At 36.9% G+C, this 21,692-nt stretch overlaps 1 protein-coding gene across 4 annotated transcripts; it reads left to right on the forward strand.

The window, feature by feature from the left end:
• The first annotated feature begins 3 nt into the window (after positions 1-3).
• On the forward strand, positions 4-18,440 carry JKAMP (JNK1/MAPK8 associated membrane protein). Of its 4 annotated transcripts, none has more exons than XM_004279293.3 (7): positions 5-153; positions 2,133-2,224; positions 2,793-2,947; positions 8,434-8,640; positions 11,902-12,083; positions 15,585-15,661; positions 17,546-18,440. In XM_004279293.3, exons 1-7 carry the CDS (start codon positions 150-152, stop codon positions 17,762-17,764), a joined length of 936 nt encoding a protein of 311 aa, XP_004279341.1. In that variant the 5' UTR covers positions 5-149; the 3' UTR covers positions 17,765-18,440. The 4 variants fall into 4 exon arrangements, with proteins under 4 accessions (XP_033260562.1, XP_004279341.1, XP_033260561.1 ...); XM_033404670.2 differs by having other exon boundaries at positions 61-153; positions 2,101-2,224; XM_004279294.4 differs by having other exon boundaries at positions 66-153; positions 2,151-2,224.
• Positions 18,441-21,692: the final 3,252 nt, after the last annotated feature.

Genomic DNA, 21,692 nt, shown 5'->3' on the forward strand with positions numbered 1-21,692 from the left:
CCGGAAGCCCGAGGCGGGGCGGGGCTTCGGAGCGGTCGCCCGGGTTACCAGGAGGCGGAGCCGTCGAGGCGGCTTTGGCCCGGATGTCCGGGCGCTGCGGCCGGGTCGGCTGATCCACGAAACTCTCCAAGGAAACCTACAGGCTGCCGATGGGTGAGTGATTGCCGAGGTCCCGGGAAGCATTTATCCTAGTCTCTGCTTCTTCCCTACACTCCCAGCTCTGGGCTCGGCCACAGCGGGTGGCCTCCGGATAGCGGCGAATCCTTGTCCCTTGCTCCCAGCAACTCTTGGCCGGGCCGAGGTGGGATAGGGGTAGTCTCTGCTCCAGACAGGCTGCAGCGAGGAGACCGACTGCAGAGGGGACGCCGGCTGCGTACTGGGGGAAGAGGCCAGGCCTTTGTTGTTTGTTCAAAATGTCACCTCAGTCCCTTTGTTTCGGTCCCTTTGCTTAACATTCCTGAGAGTTGACTTGACAATTTAAAGCGCGGGCGTAAGTGCAGGAAAACAGGAAAGGAAGCAGAAGCTAATTGCTGCTTAACGGTTGTGTCCTGCTTCAGCATCAAACGTTAAGTTTGGGGGGCCTTTCACAAAGGGGCATGACGGTTGCAAAACAAAAAATCTAGACTTCCTTTACTAAAGGAAATCAAAGGGGAAAGTGAGCGTGCAGTGGGAGCTAGGGTTTTTTTGGTCGACGGTAAGCTGTTGCGTTCAGTTTATCATACCGGTTTTCAGGCCTTGGATTTTGAGAAATTTTAGAATATTTACACTCAAATGTATTTATTATGCATCTGCTAGGTGCAAAACCGGTATAGAAGGTTTCCAGTTCTTTACCTTCTGCCTTCTCAAAAAATCTGAAACAACTCGTTTCCGTCTATTAGTTTAGAACATTGTGATTACAACTGGTTTAAAAATAAGTGTCAAGTAAGGTAAAGAAGCCCATGGGTTTTTTAAAAAGTCAGAAATTTGATAAAAGGGAAAATATTAAACTTGAGACATTTTAGTCAGCGCCATTTCTATTTTTCTCTTAAGCACAAGGAGAAAGAAAAAAGTCTACTTGAGTTTGAAAGAAGAAAGAGTATGGTGGATCAGGCAGTCTCTAGATTGTGAATTCATGAAGAATTTGGGAAATGATTGTTCAAGAATAGCCATAGAATGCATAATTTCCCAAGTTAATTCACATTTGGCCACAGTTGTTTTGGATTTATTCCACACGAGGCTGTAGGTTCTTTGAGTGTCGGGACTCTCTCATGTTCCTCCGTGAATCTTTAGGGGCCCTTCACCAGTGGAATCAGACACTTAATGCATGTTTACTGAAGGAATGAGTCAATGATTGAAGGGAACCAGATGTCACTGATGAAACAAACTCGTTTGATAGTTTCTCCCTGTAGATGAGGTCAAAGACAATCTGTAGGCCCTGAGTTTTTTGGTTAAAAAGAGCCGCTTTTTATGTTGTCCAAGCCATGAGATCAGAGGGTTGATTCTAATGCAGTGGTTCCTAAGTATTGGTCAGAGGCCCAGTGACAGCCTTGATGAAATCTTCACTTGTCCTCTACAAAAATGACCAAAGTTAGGATAATTTACAAGCTTCTTGTAAGATGAATGTATTTACTTTAAAGGCCTTCCCTTTATTCTGAACTTATGTCCTTTCTGCTTCTCTGGTATTAAAGGGTGTTCTGTCATGAAGGAAGGTGATAATAGATTTCGTGTGTATGCTCAGCACTTAATGTCCTGACTGGGCAAAATAAAAAGTATCCATCCTCTCTTAGTCCTCTAGTTAAAAAAAAAAAAAAAAAAGGAAATTCAAAAGGCTAGGCCATCTAATCAAGGGGAATGGCTGGTTGGAGCCACTGGAGACGTACCAGGTTAGGCTTTGAGTTGTGGGCATAAAGTCCGCTCTGCTGGTTGAGGACCTTAATCTTAAGGAACAGTGTTAGCAATAAGGTTCCATGTAACCTTCAATAGTGTCACAGTGTAAAAGGAAACCTTTAAATAAATGCATCAAGACTTTTGTCTAATACATATTTTTTAATTGAAAGTGTGTTGAGATATTTCTGCCAAATGTTTCAGCTCTTATTACCTTATTTTTTATAATCACAAAAGATGTTACTATACTGGCATTTGTTTTTAAAAAGCTGTCGATATTCAACCAGCATGCCTTGGACTGTATTGTGGGAAGACCCTGTTATTTAAAAATGGCTCAACTGAAATATATGGAGAATGTGGGGTAAGTCTTAACATTTGTATGTTATTTCATTTGTAAAATCTTTTTGCTTCTGAAATCACATGTAGAATAACTTTTTTCTTCGATGTATTCAACTTGTAAAAGAATATGGAGGCATTAATAAAATCCTTATTTGTGTTGTCATATTGATTATATATCTATAATACATCTTGACGGTCACAGTTACTAAGTTTTCTAATTTGATAGTTTTATAATAATTTCTAATTACTTTTTATTAATATAGAAAAGTGATTTGGACAATAATTTAGCATTACAACTCCAGAGCATTTCTCTGCAGTTTTTATATGGTGTTAATAACTAGGTTTTTCATGTAATATTAGTCAACTATTTTAGTAACTTAATAAAGAGTCCTTTAATAACCTTATACAGGTATAGCAAATGCAATGTAGATTGCTTTTTATTTTACTTATGCTTTCTCTTTTATTTTTAAAAGATGCACATGTAAACAGATGTTTAAACTGAAATGTGATGTCTTAGTGAATGATTTTTTGGAGGTGTTAATGTTCTAGGATAATATCTCTACATAAAATACTGTTCTTATATATCATAGGTGTGTCCAAGAGGACAGAGAACAAATGCACAGAAGTATTGTCAGCCTTGCACAGAGTCTCCAGAACTTTATGATTGGCTCTATCTTGGATTTATGGCTATGCTTCCTCTTGTTTTACATTGGTTCTTCATTGAATGGTACTCAGGGAAAAAGAGGTTAGCACTTTCTATGAATGTAACTGGGTGGACTGATGTTGGAATAGCTATCATTTAGAAGACCTTATCAAGTAATTATACTTCTGTTTTTGTAAAAGTGGCAAACCTGTTTTTCCTTTATCTTCTGATTACTTTTGACTATGGCAAGGAAACTTAATGCTAGGGCATGCCTCAGTAAATATTAAGGGAAATATCCTTTGTTTTACTCTGAGTGATGCTGAGGGAGTATTTTAGTTATATTTTTATTTCTTAATTTCATTGGTTTTCTACAAAGACTTGGCTATGATTACAAACTGTTTATTGTTCTAAAACAAATACTTTGCAACTTAATACTAGTAATCTAGTATAATGTAGTTAAAACGTTATAGCTGCAACCTAATTATGAAAACTCATACTAAAACAAATCCAAAAAATTTACTGAGCATTGTGTTTTATGTTGAAAAGATCAGGGAAGGAGATACAAAAATAACTGATGTGGTTTATAGTCATACTCTTGTAGAGAAGACAAATGTATACATAACTAATTATAATACAAATCAGTCTTAAAAGTATATAACAAAAAGTATATAAAAGCTTTATAAACAAAATGCTCTGGAATCACTAAGAATGGAAGAGATAAATTGTGCCTGGTGGCACCCGAAACACTTCAAAAAAGGAACATTTTAGGCAGAAGCAACGGCGTGAACACTGGCGGGGAGGTATGAAATGTGATCTCTTGTGAGTGGGAATGGAAGTAGTTGGGTGTTCAAAGTGTGGATTGCATATGAGAGAAAGGTAATAAAAAGGAAGGTGGGAAAGGGGGTTGAGGCCAGAATGTGAAAGTTCTTGGTGATGTTGTGAACCTCATCCCCCTGGGAATGAGGAACCATATTCTACTGTAGTACATTTCAGCCATCCTGGCTGTTGGTTCCTCTGACATCTCAGCATCTTTCCTGCTTTAAGTCCTGTCCCTTTCCCCAAACTCCTCTCTACCTGAAATACTCTCTTCTCCCTGCAACTTTTTACCTAGCTGCCTTTTCTTCCTTCAGATCTCAGGTTAAATTACACCTACTCGGAGAGGCCTCCCCTGACCCAATCTAATGTAGGCTTGTCCCTGTTATTTTTCTTTTTTAATAGCACTCTCATTTTGTTGTTGTTTTTGCTTTGTATTTAGCAGTCAACACAATTTGTAGTTATGTTTGTCTCCTCATTTAATGTTGTTTCCCACCCCTGACCATAGGCTCCATGAGGGCAGTGGCCATCGCTGTTGTTGTCTATGAAATCTCCAGAGACCAGCACAGCCGCTGGCACACGGTAGATACTTACTTAGTATTTGCCAAGTGAATGATTTATTGGTGAAGGTTTTGGTTTAGAGAAACAGCATCTTGGATATATGTTTTAGGCAGATAACTTCTGTGGAGGGCAGATTAGTGGTGAGACATATTAGAAAGCTGTTGTCCAAGAAATAGTGATGGCCAGTGGTAGGAACGGAAGTGAAGAGAAGGTCAGGTGGAAGTAGAATCAGTACTTTTCTGGATCTACCTAATAAGTCCACAGTGATTATTTACGTTGGAAGAGCATTCATTACTTTTTCAGAAGACTCTATTAAAAAATTTTTTTAAAGCAGCTTTCATCCTGCTTTTAATTTCTGTTATAGAATGATGAGAGATGAGGGCTAGAAAAGAGATGTGATTAACAGAGCTAAAATAGAATAATTGCTCATTGGAACTTCTCAGCCCAGAGTGGAGAAGAGGTGGGTTTAATGGATGTACCTCACCAAATGCATTTGAACTAAAACATCAGATATGTTTTGAGAGAGAATTTTAGAGCAGAGGGTAGAGCCTTGGTTTGGGGGTAAAGCAGAGGTGTGATCAGTGCTTAGGCAGGAAAGGAGGTGGGTTTAAAAAGGAGGTTGCATATCCATGCTTTGCCTAGGAAATTGGTAGCAAGGAAGACAAGGACTATCTCTTGCGTTTTCCTGAGACATTGCACTTAAAATCAAGGAAGCAGTGGCCTAGCTGACTGAGGCTAGACTCATGTTTCTCGACATTTTTTTCATTCTTTCCTCCTTAAAGAAGCTTTTTAGATATCTTTTTTCCCCCAATTCCACCTACCCCATAAAATTTTAATATCGCAGATATATTGTTTATTTGTTTATATAGTGTATGTACACATGTGCTTTATATATAAAAAGTGTAATATTATTTTATACCCAAGGATCCATTCTTGTCCCCTTGGGAGTGCTAGTGCCCATTGAGAATGCATGGGCTAGACACTAATCAAAACTTCCCTTTCTGGCCTGCTTGCTTTCCCCAAAGTTTAGTATTAAATTTGTTTTTCTTTTGAGGCCAGGGCAGAGATAGGCAGAAATTGCATGTTTTTTTATATAATGAAGCCAGAAGCTGTGCTTCTTCTGTAATTTGTTTTTATGTAATTTATAGCTTTCCAGATGTATTCATGCAACAATCTTTAGGGATGTTTGCAATGTGCCAGGTGCTGTGCTAGGTGTGGGATTCAGAGATGATGAAGATGTGGGTGCTCCCAGTCCAGTGGATGAGGTAGACAAACCATCACAGTGTATGTGAGGGTCTATAGGACAGGTGTGTACAGAGGTTTAAGGCTAGCTTAAAGAGGGACGCAGTCAATTCTGTCCTCTCAAAACAGGGTGGTGTCGCAGGAGAAGAAACTGACTTTAAGTTGAACTTTGAAAAATGAATAGTTTCTGAGAGAGGAATTGAAGAAAGAGTCAGACAGTAGGAAGAAGATGTGCAAAAGACTAGAGCCAAGAAAGAGCACAGCATAACCAAGAAATGAGAGCTGAGGGTGCTATGAGAAATAGGGACTAAATGAGACCAAGATATAAAGAGGTTTGGGGCTGGGGGAGTCTTAGGAAATACTCCTAAGACCTGGGGACAACCCCAGAGCTGACCTTGAAGGATACACCATTGCCAGATAGGTGACATGTTTTCAGGTGGAGCATGAAGCATGCTGGGATGAATGGAGCAGTGAGGAAACAAAGTAATTTCATAAGGGCAGGAGGTGTGGGAGGTAAGGCTGGTAGGAAGTATTTTTCCTGAAAGGCAGATGGGATCCACTGAGGTAGTTTAATAATGGGAGTTTTCAAAGCAGATTCCATTTTGTAAAGATTACGTAGTTGACTGCAGATGGATTGAAAGGGAGCATGATGAGAAGAGGAAGCCAGTAAGAAGGTTGCCAAAGTCATGGCAAGAAATAATGAGGTTGGGATTTGGCCTCTAAAAATATGAATTCTGTAGGGAAGCAAAAGATTGGATTATATAATAGGAAAGTGTACACGTTTACTTACATATTTTGTGTCTTCATCTGTGTAAAATGGCACAGGAGTTCTGCTTCCAACACCATGGGCTAATTAGGAGCTCCAGGTCACCCTCCTGCATGAAATAACTAAAGTCTGGAAGAGACATACTGTTTAAGACATTGCTGGTCTCACAGGAATAAGGGGGGATCTCCGAGAACTCTTCTTTTTCAGAAAACAAGCAAACCCACCCTGAGCTGGGGCCAGACTGACAAACCAGGCAGTAGGGTTGGGAGGGTGGCCAGAGGTTAACTGCCGATAGCAACTGGGTAGTCCTTTCTGTTCCACGTGATGTTGAGTTGGGATGCACCCATCTAGAGGCTGGACTGGGCTGTGGTGTTCAAAATGAGTAACTCATATGCTGGAGTAGGTGCTGGCTGTCAGCTGTGAGCACTTGGGGGCTGCTGACCAGCTGCTCTTTTATCTTTGGTATTCTGCAGCTTAATTATAATGTGAATTTCTTTTTATTTATTCTGCTTGGGATGTGTTTTGCTTCCTAGGAAGCAATTCTGTGAATTTGTTTTTCATTCTTTCAGATGAGCCCAGTCAAACCACAGAACAGTGAGAAATAATCACTGGTGGTTGTTTCAAGCCACTGAGTTTTAGGGTAGTTTGCTGTGCAGTGATAGGTAACTGAAACATTGTTCAAATAGAAAACTCAAAAGCATCTATAGAGAAGCAATCATAAATAATGAGAGTTTAGTGAAGAGGCTGGCTGTAAGCTAAGTATATAAAATCAATTACCTCCCTATATTTCATTTACAGAATCACAGTACTGTGAGGTAGCCAAGACCAAGGTAGCTAAGCTACATTGGATTTATACTGTGGAACTTGACAAGCTAATTCTCTAATTTATATGGAAGTTCAAAGGCCCAAGAATGACCAAGACCACTGAAAAAGTAAAAGAATGTATGTAATATCAAGAATTATTGTCATATTCTGTTGTCTCAGGGATAGATAAATGGACCCCAGGAACAAAATAGAGAACCTAGAAACAGGCCGGTTATATAGGAGACTTGATATGGCAGAAGTGGCATGGCAGCTTAGTGGGAAGAACAGTAACTATTCAAGAAAATGCTGCTGCTGGGACAGTTGGATATCCAAATGGGAAAAGCTAAAGTTATATACTAACTTAGACACAGAAATCTCTTCTGAGTTAAAGATTGAAACATGAAAAGCAAAACCTTAAAACTTTTAGAAGAAAATGTAGGATAATATTTTTCTTAGAGTGAGAATCTGCTAACCAGAAATTTAAAAATTGATAAAGGCAACTATATTAAAATTTAGAACATCTATTCATAAAAAGACATCACAAAGAAAATGAAAATTCAACCCACAAACTGAGAGGAAGACATTTGCAACACGTTTTACTAACAAAGCAGAATGGATAAATAATGGAAAGATCACACAATGGATTATTATACAGCAAGGAAAACGACTGAACTGCAGATATAAGCAAAACCATGAATGAATCTTGGAAGTGTAATTTTGAGTGGAAAGAAAAATCTCAGAAAGCTTACCTCACTTTATCATGTTGAAAAATAAGCAAAACTAAATAGTGGTTTTGAAGTATAAATACAGTTGGAATAAAAACTGTTTAGAAAAACTGATAAAGAACATTTAGTATAATGGTTATTTCTAGGGGAGAGACAGGAATATGGAATGGGGAGGAACAGGTAGATATAAGTTGTTAATGTTTTAGTTATTGGGTTAGGTGGTGAGCTTAGAATGTTTATTATATTTTATAACTAATATGTGTTACATATAATCTTTTATGTACTTTTAATGTTTAAGATAATTTAAAATGATGCATAGATAACTTTAAGACATTTTTAATAATTTGGCAAGTTACTGAAGATAAAGGTAGATCTAATTTCTGCTCTTCTACACATTTAGACAATATTGGCACAGTGTTATCTGGGATGAGTATTTATCCCTTTTTAGTAAACCTTTCGTAAACCTTTAGTAAACCTTTAGTAAAGGTTAAATCCTTCTCAAGTAGTTTTCATATGTGCTTGGCTTTACTTACCTATTTAGAAGATTTTTTTGTTTCAGGATTTATCAGTTAAAACTTCTTTTTAGAATACATATTTTGAAGCATACACAGGTTTTATTAAAAGCCACGTAACATGCTGAGAATTTTCTGGTGATTGTGCTTCCTTTGTTTTACTAGTTCCAGTGCCCTTTTCCAACACATCACTGCATTATTTGAATGCACTATGGCAGCTATCATCACCTTACTTGTGAGCGATCCAGTCGGTGTGCTTTATATCCATTCATGTCGAGTATTGATGCTTTCTGATTGGTATACCATGCTTTACAATCCAAGTCCAGATTATGTTACCACAGTGCACTGTACTCATGAAGCTGTCTACCCACTGTAAGTATTTATTTAGATGTAAGATCATTTTTTTTTTAAATGATGATTATAGATTTCATTCATTTAAGCAGATTGAGCCTTGCGAAATGGCTCCTAGGCACTGGGGGAGACATACAGAAATGATTTTCTTCTTTTACGTGATACATAGTCTGAGAAGAGGAAATAGAAATACATCTTAGTATAATAGAAGTGAAGGTATTTTTGGGTTGATGTTGAAGTATGAGCACTTCTAAAATAAGCTATATCTGTTTCTTAAAAAGGGAATTATAAGGAAAACCTTTTTCTTATACAACAGAGAAGCAATATCTGACATACAGGAAGTAGTATAGGCTTTGGAGCTAAAAACAGGCTTGAGTTTGAATCCCAGGTCTGTCAGCTGTTAACTTGAACATGTTAAGAGCCTCTTAACCTCGGCTTTCCTGTTGGTAAAAATGGGAATAATGATACCTTATTAGGTGACTTAAATAAATGCCTTACATACAGGAAGCACTTATAAGTAGCTGGCATTATTATTAGAGTGCTTGGCTTCATGTTCTTTCTTCTTTTTTTTTTTTTTAAATATCAAATTCATAAGATTCTGTATAATATTACCCTGGCCTACATTTTTAGAATTTCTGTGAATTAGTGTTCATTCTGATGTGTTTTTCTCAGTAAATGTATAATAGAAGAGTCTGGTATTTGTATTCTCATAGTTGTAGCAAGTTACCATTATGTAATATGCTCAACAAAATAGTACTTTTTGTGCAATTCTTAATAGTACTAAGTGTCAAAAACAAACATGCACGTATGTAAAAAGATACTCTGCAAAAAACGAGATCCAAAAAAAAAAGTAGAAAAAAACAACAACAAAACAAAAAATGAGATCCAGATATAGAGCTATAAAAATCTTTTCCACCTGCCTACCTTTTAAGTCCTGCAAATTATTTATATATATACAGAGACAACCAGACATATTTATATATATAAATTGTATCTAAAAGACTGATACTATCTTATTTGTTGATTTCATAGAGCTATAACCCTCAGCTCTGGGGAGTTGTCCTGGGGACTTGCAGAACTTAACCTGGTCCTATACAGAGAAGTTAATTACTTGCAGAACTTAACCTGGTCCTATACAGAGACGTTAATTACTGAATCAGATATTATATTTAAATAAGATGTATTTAAAACATCTTATTTAAAACAAAATCAGACTGATTTGCTACTATTCACATCTATAGTGTTTTTTATAATATCTGTAAATCCTGTAGGAGAGTCAAAAAATATGAGAACAGAGATGGCAAATAGGTACTCGCAGCCCTCATTCTGCAGTCATAACAGCCACTTCTAATTTATTACAGCACTTGTCCTGCTGAGTTGGGTGTAGCCTCAGAGCCTTGTCACAGCACTCAGTCAGACTCATCACACAACTTCATTGATTAGGACATTTTCCATCTGTTCACCATCTTTGAATTAAGTAGGTATTTTTTTTTTCTTAGCAGCTTTACCAATAGTCACTGTGGAATGGACTGTCTGCCTTGTTTTACTAATTATACAAAACAATGTTTTATTAAAAGTATGAGAAGATTTTATAATACTAGCATTTGAATTCATACATGTTACTTTACATAACCATTTAAACTTACATATATGGCTAGACTGGGGCTAAACATTTCTGAAAGCTGTAGGACTACCAAAGTCATAATGAATTTTTTTTTTTATAAGTCAACAAAAAGTAGTGGCGCAATATTAACAGAAACCTTTGGAACACTATTACATTGACTAGTGGAGGATATCTTCTCCATTGGTATATATAAATTCCTTACAAATTGAAAAATATCAGAATGGTTTTACTGATAATTATAGTTTTGAGGGGAAATTAATTAGATAAGATATGGAAAAATATGCAAGCTTCTATCATTAGAAACTTACTGCAAAAGGTAATGTTTACTAAAACTTTGAGTTATTGACAATGAGCAGTAATTACTGTTGTAACAAAACTTAGCTTTAGCTTGTCAGATTTATCCTATGTGCATATGAGGGGCATGGATGTGGGGGGGAGGTAGAGGATGAGGTCTTCTGGTGGAGAGCAGGGGCAGGAAACAGGTATCTGCTTCCAAAAGCTAGTTTCCTAGTTCTTTAGGACAGGTAGCACATGATGGTTTCCTTCTGATTAAAATAATAGTCTTTTTGGAGCTCTTAAGGAACTACAAGCTGAAGGAATAGACAGATTTTATTTTGTTTTGATATTGGTAAGAGGTAGCCTAAGAAGACAAAACTCATCATCCAAGAAGTGAGGCTTGAAATAATGCAGTATGGTACAGGGCTGGACCTAAAAGCATCATGAGAGCACAGCGATCCGGTATCATTAAGCTGTGTGGAGAAGAGGCATGTGGTCAGTTATTTGAAACAACTCCCGTGCTTCCCTTGACTCCCCCCTGCAAGGGAGAGGGCTTGCGTATAAGATAGTAAAAAAAATAATTTGAAAATCCTCATGGAAAGGAAGTTAAAACTATGTGCATAGAAATATAAATATTCAAAATAAGGAGCTAGAAACTATAGTCTGCTGATACAGAGATCTTTTTGCAGCTTTTTTTCTGGTTGTAAAAATTACATTATAGGATATTTGGAAAACAGAAAAGGCATACCCCAAATAAAATCCGTAATTCCATTTCTTAAGATGATCACTGCTAAAAATGTCTTTCCAGCTGCACTTTTTATTTTTATTTTATTCTTTTATTCTTTTTTAAAGAATATTAAGGTTATTCTATGCACATGCCGTTTTATAGCCTGTTCTTGTCACTTAATGTATGAGGCACAGTTGCTTTTGTTGTTAACATTTCTTTCATAACTGGATTTTTAATGTCTGCATAGTATTCCAGCATAAATGTACTCTAAAATTTAACCAATGTCCTATTGTTGAATATTATTTTCTTCCTGAGTTTTCTTTATTGTGTGATTCAATAAAAATGCTTGTTCATCAGGTTTTTGTGTATACCTGATTGTTTCCCTTTGATAAATTTCTACAAGTAAAATTTTTGAATTAAAGGATATAAACATTTTAGGATTTTTGATACACATTTCCAAACTACCGGAAATGACTCAGCATACACTTTGCAGTGGTATTATGAGAGTCTTTTTGGTGAACCCTCCACCAGTCTGAATATTCGATGGATAGACTTTTTAAACCTTTTTCAGGATCTTTGATTTTAAAATGATCAATGATAAAAATACATTTTAAAACATATTTTTGATGTTATAATTTTTTATTTTATCTTCCAGATACACCATTGTATTTATCTATTATGCATTCTGCTTGGTATTAATGATGCTGCTCCGACCTCTTCTGGTAAAGAAGATTGCCTGTGGGTTAGGGAAATCTGATCGATTTAAAAGTATTTATGCTGCACTTTACTTCTTCCCAATTTTAACCGTGCTTCAGGCAGTTGGTGGAGGCCTTTTATGTAAGTTTGTTGGGTAAAGTCAATGAAATATATTTACGATATGTGATAAACAATATTTTCTCTGAGTATAATTTTGGACCTTTTTCTGTAGTTTGGTTTCTGTTTTTTATTCTTGAAAATAAACCATAGTATATATTTTTGCTAAAACATATCATCATTCTTTATCAAAACTGATTTCTGTTTAGAGAATACTTTGTATTTGAAGCTCACGTCAATAGGAAGATTTTTAAAACCTGAGTATAAATTAAAAAACATATAATAGATGGAAATTATTCTTGATATAATAGATAGATGGTTTTTACATATAATAGATGGAAATTACTCATGATAATATATACTGTTTACCATTAAGTCTTAGTTTTCTAAATTCCTTTATGAAAGACTTAGATATAGTAAAAAATCCTCAATATATTTTTTTAATATATCCATTCATTTATTCAGCAACCATTTAGACTGATCTGTGACTCGAAAGAAGAATGAGAGAAAGTTGGTGTTAAAGAGCTCATATATTACTAGGAAAGCTATAAGTAGCTGAGAGAACATAGTGAGGGACTTTTTGAACGTGTGACATTGAACATTGCAAGGATGTTGGATACCATCTTTATATGGAGCCTGCCTGGGTGCAGAGGGCAAGCTTCTGGCCTGAAGGAACTGGGCAAGATGGCATCACTGTGCAAGTAATGTAGCTTAGTAATGAATTTGATTCAAAGTTAGGAGGGTGGAGCTGAGGATAAGGCCACGGGAAGAAGAAATTGGAGACTAGTCAGGGGTCTGTTATCCCTCATATTCTGGTTTTACAGATGTATTGTTTCTTTTGGCCTGCATAGTATTTGAAAATCTATAGTTTTTCCTAGCTCCTACCATTTCCTATTTTCTTAGATTTGGCCCACTTCAGTCATTCTCCTGGATGACCTCTGTAGGCATTTGAGGTTGCTATTCTTGCTCTAGGGACTAGAGACCTGCTCTTAAAAGGATTTCAGGAGGAAGAGTGACATGACTAGATTTGCATTTTAGAAAGATAACTTGGTAGCCGTGTGGAAGATGGATTGGCAGGGAAGAGAACCTGGGGGATCAGTTAAGAGATGACAGCCATAGGCCAGGCCTGACTTTCTGACCTAAAGCAGAGAAACATTGGGAAAGAAGAACTATTTCAAAGACAGAATTAACTAAGCTAGGTAACTAATTAAATATAGGGCTTGAGGAAATGGGAGGAGAATACGATAAAGGAGCTTTCTGACTTAGTAACTAGTGAATGTATGAATAATGAATGTTAGAATAAGCAAATAGGGTGGTGAGAAGTGAATTCAGTTTTAGGTATCCATGGAATATTCAAAAGAGCACAGGTAGTCATTTATCCTAGACAAGCTTGGGAGAGCTGACTAGGCTTAAAGATTTAAGAATTGCCAGCCCTCAAATCCCTGTGTCCTAGACTGCCACTGGTGCTATTGTATAGAACCTCTTGGTTATGAAATGGGGAAAATGGAAAAGCTGTGGTAAAGCAGGGAAAGGTTTGGAAAGTTAACCTAAGGAGACTGCCAGACTGTTACTTCCTATGTTGTAGCTGCCTATATGGAAAATGCCTTTTCCCACACTGAAAGTCTTTGGATCATTTTGTTAACAAGCCTCCACTCAAAGCACATTCATAGGAGGATCAAGGAGTTATTGTTTGTTTGCACTAAGTATAAACTTGTGCAATCTGCTGAGATTAGTCACAGAGGGTATCATACCAACTCATAATTTTATGGTGTTGAAAAAAGGCACCAGCAGATTTGGAGTCTGGTGAGGACTCATTTCTTGGTTCATTGATGGCTGTCTTCTTTCAGTGTCCTCACATAGCAGAAGAGGGAAGAGGTCTTTGAGGTCTCTTTTATAAGGGCACAAATCCCATTCATGAGGGCTCCACTCTCATGACCTAATCCACCCCAAAGGCCCCTCCACCTACTAACAGCATCACATTGAGGGTTAGGATTTCAACATAAGAATTTGGGGAGTGGGGTCACAAACATTTAGTCCCTGACAAGGGAATATAGCAAGTCTGAGCAAAGTAGAGCACCAAGAGGCTTCTGGTAGCTCAAGATACCAGGGTCTAGGGAGAGAGACACTGGGGTAATTAGGAAGATGTCAGTGACAAACTTTTACCTGCTTGGAAGTATTATTGAAGCCAGTTATTAAGTGTGATCTTCCTCTGAACCACCAGCAGAACTAAAATGAAGATTTCCAGGCACTACCCCCAGCCAGACCTAGTTGCTCAAAATATTACATTGTTTTAGACCCTAGAGTAAGAACCACTCTAAATCCTGCTTTGAGCCCAGAACCTCCCTCTACTCCCCACAAGTTTGGGGCTTGTTGGAAATTTCCTCTTTCTCCTTTTCACTACCATTTCTTTCTCTACCAGTTCTTACTATCATTAGCAACATTGTTTAGCTATTTATAAGTTAATTGGGATTCTTTTGAATGGCTGGTTAGGACCTAATCGTTGTCAGTTATTTAGTAATTGGAATCAGACCTGCGTAGATAATTCAGAGATTTGGGCTGCCATATCCTTAATTAACATTTGAAAATGTTCCAGATGGGTTCCACTGCATTGTATTGTAGAATGATTAATAGTTTTAGTAACTGAAGTTAATCGTTTTAAAATAATTGTATAAAAATAATTCAAGGTATCTTTCTCAATATGTCCATTTGTTTTAGTGAGCTATAAATTTAGAACATTTTAAGAGGTGGTATTTTTAAGAAAAAATTTCACTTAAAGTATTATTTTACTGTACTGTATTTGAAGTAGAACTGTCTAGAAATTTGACATTAAGAGCACTGAATGATCCATTTAGCCTTTGAGGTTTATTGGTATATGACCTTTTAATTAAAGCTGAATTACTCTTATATATAGCCTTTCTCAACTGAAGTTCTCCATCTGGACCACAAAACACAGAAAATTGAGTAATTATTTTGCCAATTCTCCCAAGTTTGATACATAACTAGTATCATGCGAGATGCATAGGAGAGAAGTTAATTCTTTACAGCAGTGGAAGCCTTCAGGCAGGGGTCTTCAAAGCTGGGCCAATGATAGTTTTACATTTTTTAACTGTTGGGGAAAAAAATCAAAAGAAGAGTAGTATTTCTTGACATGTGACAATTATATGAAATTTGAATTTTATTGTCTGAATAACTTATAAATAAGTTATAACTTACAAACTTATAAAGTAAGTTTTACTGGAACACAGACACATCCATTTTCTGTATGATCTGGCTGCTTTCCCACTACAGCTGTGGACTTAGGTGACTGAGACATAAACTGCGAGGCCCACGAAGCCAAAAGTACTCACTATCTGGTCCTTTACAGAAGAAGTTTGCTGACCCCTGCCTTAGAGCATTAGGGCTTCACTCTCTCCCAAGACTGGTTGAGAAGGTTTTTGTCTGTGGAAAGAATTATACTGTTTGAATTTTTTGATGGTTTATTCAGAAAATTTAATTTTCAGCATAATACCAATGTTTGTCTTTCAGACTATGCCTTCCCATACATTATATTAGTATTATCTTTGGTTACTCTGGCTGTGTACATGTCGGCTTCCGAAATAGAGGTAGGACGTCTTTTTTCCTTTGTTAAAGACTTTTTTTTTTAATAGATTTGATAACTGAATAGGAGAATAGTGCATATGATATGATATGTTACGACTGATTGTTTTAGTAATCCTTGGCTAAACGATGCCACTCACTGGCTTTTGGCTCATTAGTTCATGAAAAGTTGTATACTAGACAATATTTGCTTGGGAAATTAGTGAAGTAGTCAGGCTTAACTCCAGCACGTTAGAGAAAAAACTCATTTCACATCATTTATCCACATAGAAAATGTATAATTATTGAAATGTTGAACCCTATTAACACTATTTTGAAGGAAACATAAAAATGCTTTATTTTATATAGAACTGATTCTAGGCTTTTTTTTTTGCAGTGAACACTAACAGTCATCAATAATTACAGTGTACATTCCATACCCTTCTATGTTTTGTCCCTAATTTTATTTTCTTGATTACGGATGTCTACTTTTGCCCTCTAATATCTGTAATACTTTGGTGATTTGGAAATATTATTAACACTCACATTAGTTCCGATGCTGTTCCTATCTTGAGATATCCTTTTTGTGCCTCTAACTTTTTAATATTTCAGTGGAAGGCCACTGTTAGAACTCTTAGAGAGTAAACTCTAAAGGAATAAAAGCGTAACATGTCTTAGTACTCTTCCATTCTATGCTTGCTAATCTAGTGCCTATGCACTGTTTTCAACCGCCCACTACAGTTGATATGTGCTCTCTTATAATTCTTAACATAAAAAAGTTCACCCCAGAGAAAGTTGTTAACTATTTTGGAGTGGTTGCTCTTGAAACTCCTGTTTCTATTACATTAGTGAAAGAATGAGAGGGGGGAACAAACCACCTAGAAATCATAGTGACTTTTAGGTAGACTAGCAGTAGAGGAACTAGACAGTATTTTTATGGTGATTTTTCAGATGCTTCCGTTTGTATTCTACTCCCATTTCTCCTTGGTAATCTTTAATCAACTTTGCAGTATAATTAAAGATAAGCAAATTAGTTTTGGCACTTTTATCAACTCTAGGGAAATGTGGGGGGGGGAATGATTGGATATTTGAATAAAATGAAGTTTTTGAAATTTTTGTTTATTATCCATAGTTACTATGGAAAGTTCGATTAGCTTGAATCATATTTGTTTCTCTGCTGCTGGGATTCCCCCATATATAAAACATTCATGTGCTTCAATTAGCACTCTATACATGAATCAGAAATAGGGATTCAAGTCAGGAAAAGACAGTCAAGCTCTAGGTGAGCTGATGAGCCATTTAATGAGGGATAGTTGTTAAGTAACCAGTTGCAAATTACATTTTAGTGTGTTCATTAGCACATTTAGATATTACTTTTATAATAATTTGTTCCTTCCAATTTCTGTATATTGTAAAGCAGTATTAAAGATACAAGGGAAATCAGAGTAGTCACATGTCATTTCTGCTCCCTTCTAAGGGAGTTAAGGAAGCAGACTCTAGGAATGCTGGAGTTAAGGAAGTTGGGTGTATGTACCTCCTCCTTCGCACTGGTAGACTCAGCTGCTGTGGATCAGGGCAGGAAGAAGGCACATAATGTGGCGTTCCCCTTCCAGTTCAGCTCTTTCAGAAGAAGCGGTAGTGTTTCCAGGGTCGAATGGTGGTGCAGACCAGAACTTAGAGACGTGGGCTCCCATCTTGGTGCTGCCGCTGAGTGCTGAATGTAGGAAGCCTCAGTTTCCTCATCTGTGAAGTGTAGTAGCAAGACTGGGTGATTTCTTAGGTCCCTGTGATTCTGAGGTTATGATTTTGTGTGACAATAATATGTTTTAAAGTAAAATGTAATAAATTATCTAGCCAATTCAGCCCAATAATCTGTATTTCTCTTTTCTTTCTTTTATAAAATTATGTAGAACTGCTATGATCTTCTGGTCAGAAAGAAAAGACTCATTGTTCTCTTCAGCCACTGGTTACTTCATGCCTATGGAATAATCTCCATTTCCAGAGTGGATAAACTCGAGCAAGATTTACCCCTTTTGGCACTGGTACCCACACCAGCCCTTTTTTACTTGTTCACCGCAAAATTTACTGAACCTTCACGGATACTCTCAGAAGGAGCCAATGGACACTGAAAGTAAAATGCCAAAAAACCCTAAGAAGTGTTCTTAATAAAAGGAAGTAAAGAAAGAAAAAAATGTATTAGTACTCTTCTGTCATACATGGGAATATGATTGTCAGTACACCTAATGTTATGGGGGGGGGTTTGTTGTTTGTTTTCTTTTTTTGACTTAACAGATTTTGTGGTTTGATGGAAAATACAAAATCCCATAATTCTCCATTATGTAGTATAACACACCATACACTTAGAGCACACGGTTATATTACCCTAGAAACCTATTAGGAAGCACTTGCCTCTCGCAATAATTTAGCTATTCTTTTGTGCAAAATCATGTTTCTGTGTACCTAGCAATGTGTTGTTCCCGCTTTTATTAAGAAAAACTGTAACAAGTATAATCTGGAATCCTTAGCATTGGCATAATTGTGCATGCCTGTTGTGTTTCAGTGTTTCAAGTATACTGAATTATAAAGTCAAACGTACTTGTGGGGTCTGATAGCAAACATGGAAATCAAGTATGTTGTTTTTTGTTATCTATTTATTTTCACCAATACAGTATTTTGATCTATTACAAAAATAGAGCATAATTTATATAACAGGTCTTTTGTTTTAGGTAGTTTGGTTGAAGACATCTTCAGTTATTCCTGTTCCTGTAAAGAAAAATGATAATAAAACGCTTAACTACAAAAAAATCTCAAATATCTGGCATTTAATTGTATTTGCCACACTAATTGTGGAAATAATTCAAAATGTTAAGTAGTAAGATTAGTGTCTCTTTCCCAAATGAATAAATATACTTCCTTCCCCCATATCTTATTTTTGAAGGATATATGCACGTGCCGTATTTTATGAATCCTGAGACACAATTTTTGTCACATTGTGATATCTCAATTGGTGGCTCCCTAGATTGAACAAAATACAGAATATCTACAGTACATAACGTTTTCCTGTGGTTGGTTGGTAATACGTGTGCTGTGATTTTTATGCTCTGAAGTCTTCAGGAGACTCATTATTGGGAGCAAAATAAGATTTTTGCACTTAATCATCTGACCATGTTTATCCATTTGTATTTTTAGAAGGTTATTTCCTTTTTCTGCTCCTTGGCGAGGGTTGCGTGAGTTTGTTAAATCTCAAACTTTTAAGACTTCCGTTGACAGTTGCAAAATACAAAAGAAAATGCACTCACTTTTTCTGTAGTTTTGTACCTTTTAAATTCACAGCAGTTGTATCCTTTAAGTTATTTTGTTAGTTTTTCTTTGTTGATTTTTTTTCATAGTACATTCAACCACTGGGAGACGGATTCTTTTGATAGGACTCTGTTTCTTCTTATTTTCTGTAGGAATAAATAAAATGTAAAAAGTCTATATGTATCTTATATAGGTTTATGTAGTTACAATTTTAAATTGCCCCAAGAATCCTCAACTGGACGATTGTATAATGGGCGAGGGTGGGGTGGGGGATGGTGCTGAGGGATCATGCATCTGATTACCAGGACCATCTTTTTGTCGCAGTACATTTGGAGTCATTTTAATAATTATTTTCCCCTCCAATGTCCTCTTCTAGCAGAAAAGTGCGTATGCAAAAGGAGAAATTATGCAAGTAATATGATTACAAGTCCTCAAATGCAAAGAATTTCGGAAATAATACACATTTGCATTTTTAAATTGCTTCCTTAAGAACAAGACTAGAACAATTCATAGCAACTGTGGTTGCTAATGTTACTAAATAATTTGTTAAAATGGTCATTAAAAATACACAAAAAACAACCCTTTTTCTAGCTCAGCTTTGTTTTGTCTTAGATCCTTGTACTGTATTACTACTCTGGCTGCTACAGTGTATAGTAATTACTTTGCTAACTAGCCCTGGATAGGTAATATAAAAGTTAAAATATTTTCTTAATTTGGGTCAACTGATAAAAATGAACAATTACATTGTTATATATTTGTCTCAAACCGATAGTTTTCAAGACTTGGCTGCTCAATGGAGCCAGCTGGAGAGAGTTCTAAAAACACGCCGGGGTCCCACCCCCAGAGATTCAGCGTGAATTGGTCTGGCTGAGCAGAGGGATTTTTAAAACTTCCTCCAGGTGACTCTAATGTTTGAAAACCATGGTCTAAACTCTCTTCCTAGTTCAGATCTTAATTTTTCGAAGAGATCTTTTGAAAATTTCTGAGCGAATGATTTTTTTTAAGTATTTCTTACTGAAATTTTGATTCTGCTTCAATAATTAGGTTCTTTTCCAGAATTAAATGATCAAAATAAATTATATCAAGTCCTTTTCATCACAATAACAAAAAGATAACTTTAAGAGAGAGTTACACGAATTTTTTGATCTTTCTCTAAAAATATCTCTTGGCCTAAAAAAGTCTTCTGTAGAGCACATATCAAGTTAAAATATTTGATTAGCACACAAAGTGTTTATCTGTAACCTAAGTTATAGTACATGGTATATAATACTCAGGGATTTTTGGAATTTTAAAACAAAATTATTTTTAATACTTCTTTACAAATAATCTGTACACAGTTACTATTTGGTTTAGGTATACACCAAGAATTAACTTATTTACCTTTAATTTACAAGAAAGAACGTTAAAGCAAAAAGTAATGATTTTAGTTTTCAGGATGAAGTCTGGCATTTCGCATTCGGCCAAGCCTATCCCCCACTCTTGCCAACTGGTACCCCCAGCAGATCGCCACTCAGCCACGCTATTACTGTTCCTGGCCAGCTTATGTCAGCTGCTCCTTCAGGAAGACATCCCTGTATATTCCCAACGCCCCAAAAGATTGAGAGGTGCCTCTTTACCCTCCATAGCCACTCGCTAGAAGGAATCCACCATATTCTAATCATCTCTTCACTTGTCTGCTTCTCACAGTGTATGACCAGTTTCAGGGACTGGTCTTGTTCGACTCAGTAACTGGGCATGTGCTCTAGTACAGGGCTCAAAGGTATTCAATATGCTAATACGGATAGTGCAGTGACCCTGAAGGAGAGCACCAGGACCTGCAGGGCCACAGTGACACACTGTGGCCAGAAGAGGGCAGGAGCGGGCTGTTAAGCTGGACGAGATCAAGGGCTTCTCTAGAAGTCCATCAGTGACAGAATACTTTCAACGCGAAATATCCAAGAGCTGAGAGGTGCCTCAGAGATGTTCAAGTGATTCAAGGAGCCAGGGTGACTATTATCTCCTCAGGAGGGCAGAAGATTTCAGGGATCTCAGTGCCTAATTTGTGTCTGAGGCATTGTTTATTATTCCTGTTAGTTAGCATTCATATTTAACTAGGGCAACTGAAGAGTGGAAGTTAAATAACATGTAAGAAGCAGAGCTGAGATTCGATCCCAGGTCCACCTTCCTCCAAAGCCCATGTGGTGGCAGTGCTCCAGGAGCAGAAACAAGTGGAGTAAGGGAATCCAGAAATCCTCCTTTACATCTCAGCTCCATTTCCAGTTCTCCGGAGACCTCTCCCGATTCCTTAACTAGGTCAAGTCTCTCTCCCTCTAAGGTTCTCTCATAGCTCTCATACCCCACCTGTAAAATTCCTATGACAAGAGGTTTTACATACATTTGCATAATACTTGGTTCTCCCACTGTGTCAGGGGTGGGCAAACTACAGGGGCAATTCTGCTACAATGGCAGACCTGAGTAGTTGCTACAGAGACCTTATGGGTGACAAAGCCAAAAAATATTATGGCCCTTTAACATTTGCCGGTTTCTGTACTAGACTGTGAATTCCATTTGGGCAGGGATTATACCTGTTTTCATTCACCACTGTAACCCCAGAGCCTAACATGGTACTTGGCACAGAATAGGCATTCAGTAAATACTTGTGGAATTCAGTTTAGTGTTAATAGTGAAACATGGATGAAACCTTAAAAACAGGAGGAATTTCAAGTATCAGTATGCCCAGTTAGGAACATTTCAGTGGCTGCAAACAGTACTGACTTT

The sequence above is a fragment of the Orcinus orca genome, chromosome 2, assembly GCF_937001465.1.
Source record: "Orcinus orca chromosome 2, mOrcOrc1.1, whole genome shotgun sequence".
NCBI lineage: Eukaryota > Metazoa > Chordata > Mammalia > Artiodactyla > Delphinidae > Orcinus > Orcinus orca.